Source organism: Osmia bicornis, chromosome 13 (assembly GCF_907164935.1).
Source record: "Osmia bicornis bicornis chromosome 13, iOsmBic2.1, whole genome shotgun sequence".
Classification (NCBI taxonomy): domain Eukaryota; kingdom Metazoa; phylum Arthropoda; class Insecta; order Hymenoptera; family Megachilidae; genus Osmia; species Osmia bicornis.
Window position 1 is genome coordinate 399,537 of NC_060228.1, and position 3,996 is coordinate 403,532.

Sequence of the window (3,996 nt, forward strand, 5' to 3'; positions counted from 1 at the left end):
CGTAGTCTATCACATGTAAGAGTGGTGGGATTGCCCAGGGCCATGATGTTAATGTGGCTGTCCCTGCAATTCTGGAACTTTCTATGGCAACATCAAATGTTATTAACAAAAGTGTAAAAACAGATCGATCATTCTGGATTTAGCGTTTGAAGAATAAAGTCTACAATTTTTCAAAAGTGGGATCAGAATCAGAATCAGTTTATGTGAAATTATTTATGATTTGCTTTATGGTTCAGTTTATGGTTTAATTTATGGTTCAGTTACTGTGTTAGTTTGGGAGATTCTATGTGAATTAAAGACTTATTATAATTTTACGTGTTTTATGCGAATTTATGTGTACATTGAAAAGTTTTACGTTACGAATAAAAGAAATTTTACGGGGAAATTATCGTTTGTGAAGCGCGTAGTTTAAAAAGTGATTTTAAAGATGAATTCGAAATTATCGGTTGCTGATCTGAAAGAGAAGCTTCGTGTAATGGACTTGCCCACGACAGGCACCAAAGCTGAATTAATAAATCGCTTGTTGGAAGCAGGAATTAATCCAGCCGATTTAATGATGGCAACAGTTGCAGTTGCGGGACGAGAAGAAAATGAACGAAGTCCAGAATCCGTCATAGAACACCAGCAATTAGGTGAGAGGCCAATCGATTTTAGTAGTCAATCAGTACCATCGAATTCACAATTGTCTGAGGTGAAATTATTACGAAGAGGGAGAGATGTGGCTGAACGTGAAAATCAGTTACTTAGAAGAGAATTAGAAATGTTACGATTTATGCCGCGAGAAAATAGTCTTACACCAACGCATTCCAGTTCAATGAAATGGAAAGATGTTAAGGAAATGATTGGAAATTACGACGGTAACTCTCATGATCATAATATTTGGGAAAAACAATTAAGACAATTAATTTCTAGTTATGCTCTGGACAATTGCGCTGCTAAAGCATTGTTGTGCAGCAAATTGTCAGGAAAAGCCCTTAAATGGTATCATTCGCGAAGTGATTGTATTGAAATGAACCACGAACAGCTGTTGACTGAAATTAAGAAAATGTTTGGACAACGAGTAAACAGTTTAACTTTGCGACGCGAATTCGAAGCTAGGAAATGGACGCCAGACGAAATATTTGCCGATTATCTACATGATAAAATAATGTTAGGAAACAGGGTTCCTATTCCTCAAGAAGAACTAATTGATTATGTTATAGATGGAATTCCTAATGAAAGCTTTCGAACTCAGGCTCGTATACAATGCTTCCAGACGACAAACGCGCTTTTAAAAGCATTCGCGAAAGTATCATTACCTTGTGAGGCGGCTCGACGCAAGTTTGTACAGCAGAATGAGATTTCCGTAGCAGCAAGAAGAACTGGTAAAATTATGAAGGAGCAAAAGGACACTGCAACTCCACTTCGCTGTTACAATTGTAGCTCCGTGGGACATTTTGCTAAGAACTGCCCGAAACCGAAGAGAGAAAGAGGATCCTGCTATACATGCGGCAAATTTGGGCATCGTGCGACAGAATGCAGCAAATTGAAGACGTCAGCTGAAGAGGTCAACTACGTAGTTGTACAACGTGAAGAGGACGACGAGTTCCAGCGCACCGTGAGATTACGTTTAAGTGAAAAAAATGAATTTTGTATATCAGTTCCTGCTTTGTTAGATTCAGGTAGTCCTATTAGTTTTATTAAACAAAATCTTTTACCTGAGGGAGCGTGGAAAGCCAATGTACCGACGGCTGAGTTTAGTGGTATTAATAATAGTCCATTAGAAATTTTGGGAACGGTTGATGCTCGTGTTGCTCTTAATGATTTTGAAAATAATATAACTTTATATGTTGTTACAAACAAAACTATGCGTAGGGGAATAATTTTAGGACGAGATTTTATGAAAACTGCTAACCTAACATTAATGTGTCGCGAAGTTCAGGAGATTATGAATATAGAGGTAGATTCAGAAATTAAGAATTTAGAAAAGAAAAATATGATGAATTTAAATGAAGATTTGCCAAATGAAGTTAAAGAACGCGCCAGAGAAATTTTTGTAGAAAATTATTTATTACCAGAAAGACCGGAAAAACCTATAGTAGAAAATGTAATGAAACTTGTATTATCGGACGAAAAACCTTTTCATTGCACACCGCGAAGACTTTCGTACACTGAAAAAACTCAACTTAAAGAAATTATAGATACATTACTTGAGAAAAAAGTTATACGAGAAAGCACGTCAGAGTATGCTTCGCCAATTGTGTTATTAAGAAAGAAAACTGGTGAGATACGTATGTGCATTGATTTTCGAGTTTTAAATAAGGTTACTGTGAGAGACAATTTGCCGTTACCTTTGATTGAAGATCAGTTGAATGTTTTGTCCGGGAAAAAGTATTTCACAACGTTGGATTTAAAAGACGGCTTTTTTCACATTAGCATGCACCCAGATTCAATAAAATATACGTCCTTTGTTACACCATTAGGGCAATATGAATATCTTAAAATGCCGTTTGGTTTAAAAGGAGCACCTCTCAAATTTCAGCGTTATGTTACGAAAATATTTAAAGATTTGATTGATACTGGTGATGTGTCAGTTTATTTAGATGACTTTTTAATAGCTACTACAACAATAGAATACCACTTGAAAATTCTTAAAAAAGTATTTTTGTTGCTTGTTGAGAACAGATTACAATTACGGTTAGATAAATGTAAATTTCTTCAGACAACATTAGATTACCTAGGATATACAATTTCGGCTGAAGGTATTACATAGTCCGACAGAAAGAGGTATCGAGGCAGTGAAAAGATTTCCGATTCCCAAAAACATTAAAGAGATCCAAAGCTTTTTAGGTTTATGTTCCTATTTTCGGAAGTTCATCGAAAACTTTTCGCTTATTGCCAAACCTTTATATGACCTTATGAGCAAAAATATAGATTTTAAATTCGGAGAGGATGAAATGCAAACTTATGAAAAACTTAAACTTTCTTTACTAAACGCACCGATTTTAAGTATTTATTCACCGCAGGCTGAAACTGAGCTACACTGCGATGCGAGTGCTATGGGTTTTGGTGCAATTTTGATGCAGCGAAAGGCTGATCGCAAGTTTCATCCTGTTTTTTATTTTCCTAAAAGAACAACTGACACAGAGTCAAGATATCATTCATTTGAATTAGAAACATTAGCTATTATTTATGCCTTACGTCGTTTTCGGATATATTTAATCGGGTTAAAGTTTAAGATTATAACAGACTGCCAAGCGTTAAGTTTAACCCTTAATAAAAAGGAAACCAACCCTAGGATCGCGCGTTGGGTCCGTGAAATGCAAAGTTACGATTATACACTTGAACATAGGGTAGGCTCTAGAATGGCACATGTTGATGCGTTGAGTAGACAAATTTTAGTAATAGAAGATAACTCGTTTGATAAAAATCTTGTTCTTTGTCAAGATAAAGATGAAACTATTGTAAAATTACGTAAACTGTTAAGTGAAAGTGAAGACAAGTATTATGAGATGCGGAATGGTGTGGTGTACCGAAAATGCAATGATCAACTTTTATTTTATGTTCCTTCGATTATGGAAAATAATGTCATACGTAAATATCATGATGAGGTCGGTCACGTTGGAGTGGAAAAGACAATGCAAAACATTTTAAGCAGTTATTGGTTTCCAAACATGAAAGTAAAAATTAATGATTACATTAAAACTTGCCTGAAGTGTATTGCGTTTTCACCAACTGCGGGCAAACCGGAAGGTACGCTACATAGCATTCCAAAGGGAAATAAACCTTTTGATACATTACATATTGATCATTTAGGACCACTATCGAAATTGAAGTCCGCTAAAAAACGATATATATTTTTAGTTGTAGATGGTTTTACAAAGTACATTAAGTTATACGCGACGAAAAGGACTAATACTGTGGAAGTAATTAAATACCTAAAACTATACTTTGCGACGTACAGTAAACCTTTGCGGATTGTGTCTGATAGAGGAAGTTGTTTCACTTCCCGAGAGT

At 35.6% G+C, this 3,996-nt stretch overlaps 1 protein-coding gene across 1 annotated transcript; it reads left to right on the forward strand.

Moving 5' to 3' along the window:
• The first annotated feature begins 427 nt into the window (after nucleotides 1–427).
• LOC123988415 (uncharacterized protein K02A2.6-like) lies at nucleotides 428–2,752 on the forward strand. Its single transcript, XM_046288439.1, has one exon. It carries the CDS (start codon nucleotides 428–430, stop codon nucleotides 2,750–2,752), a length of 2,325 nt encoding a protein of 774 aa, XP_046144395.1.
• The last annotated feature ends 1,244 nt before the right edge of the window (nucleotides 2,753–3,996 follow it).

Bases quoted from the DNA above. Each gene is read 5' to 3' on its own strand.
- LOC123988415 (XM_046288439.1), top strand. From the start codon at position 428: ATGAATTCGAAATTATCGGTTGCTGATCTGAAAGAGAAGCTTCGTGTA.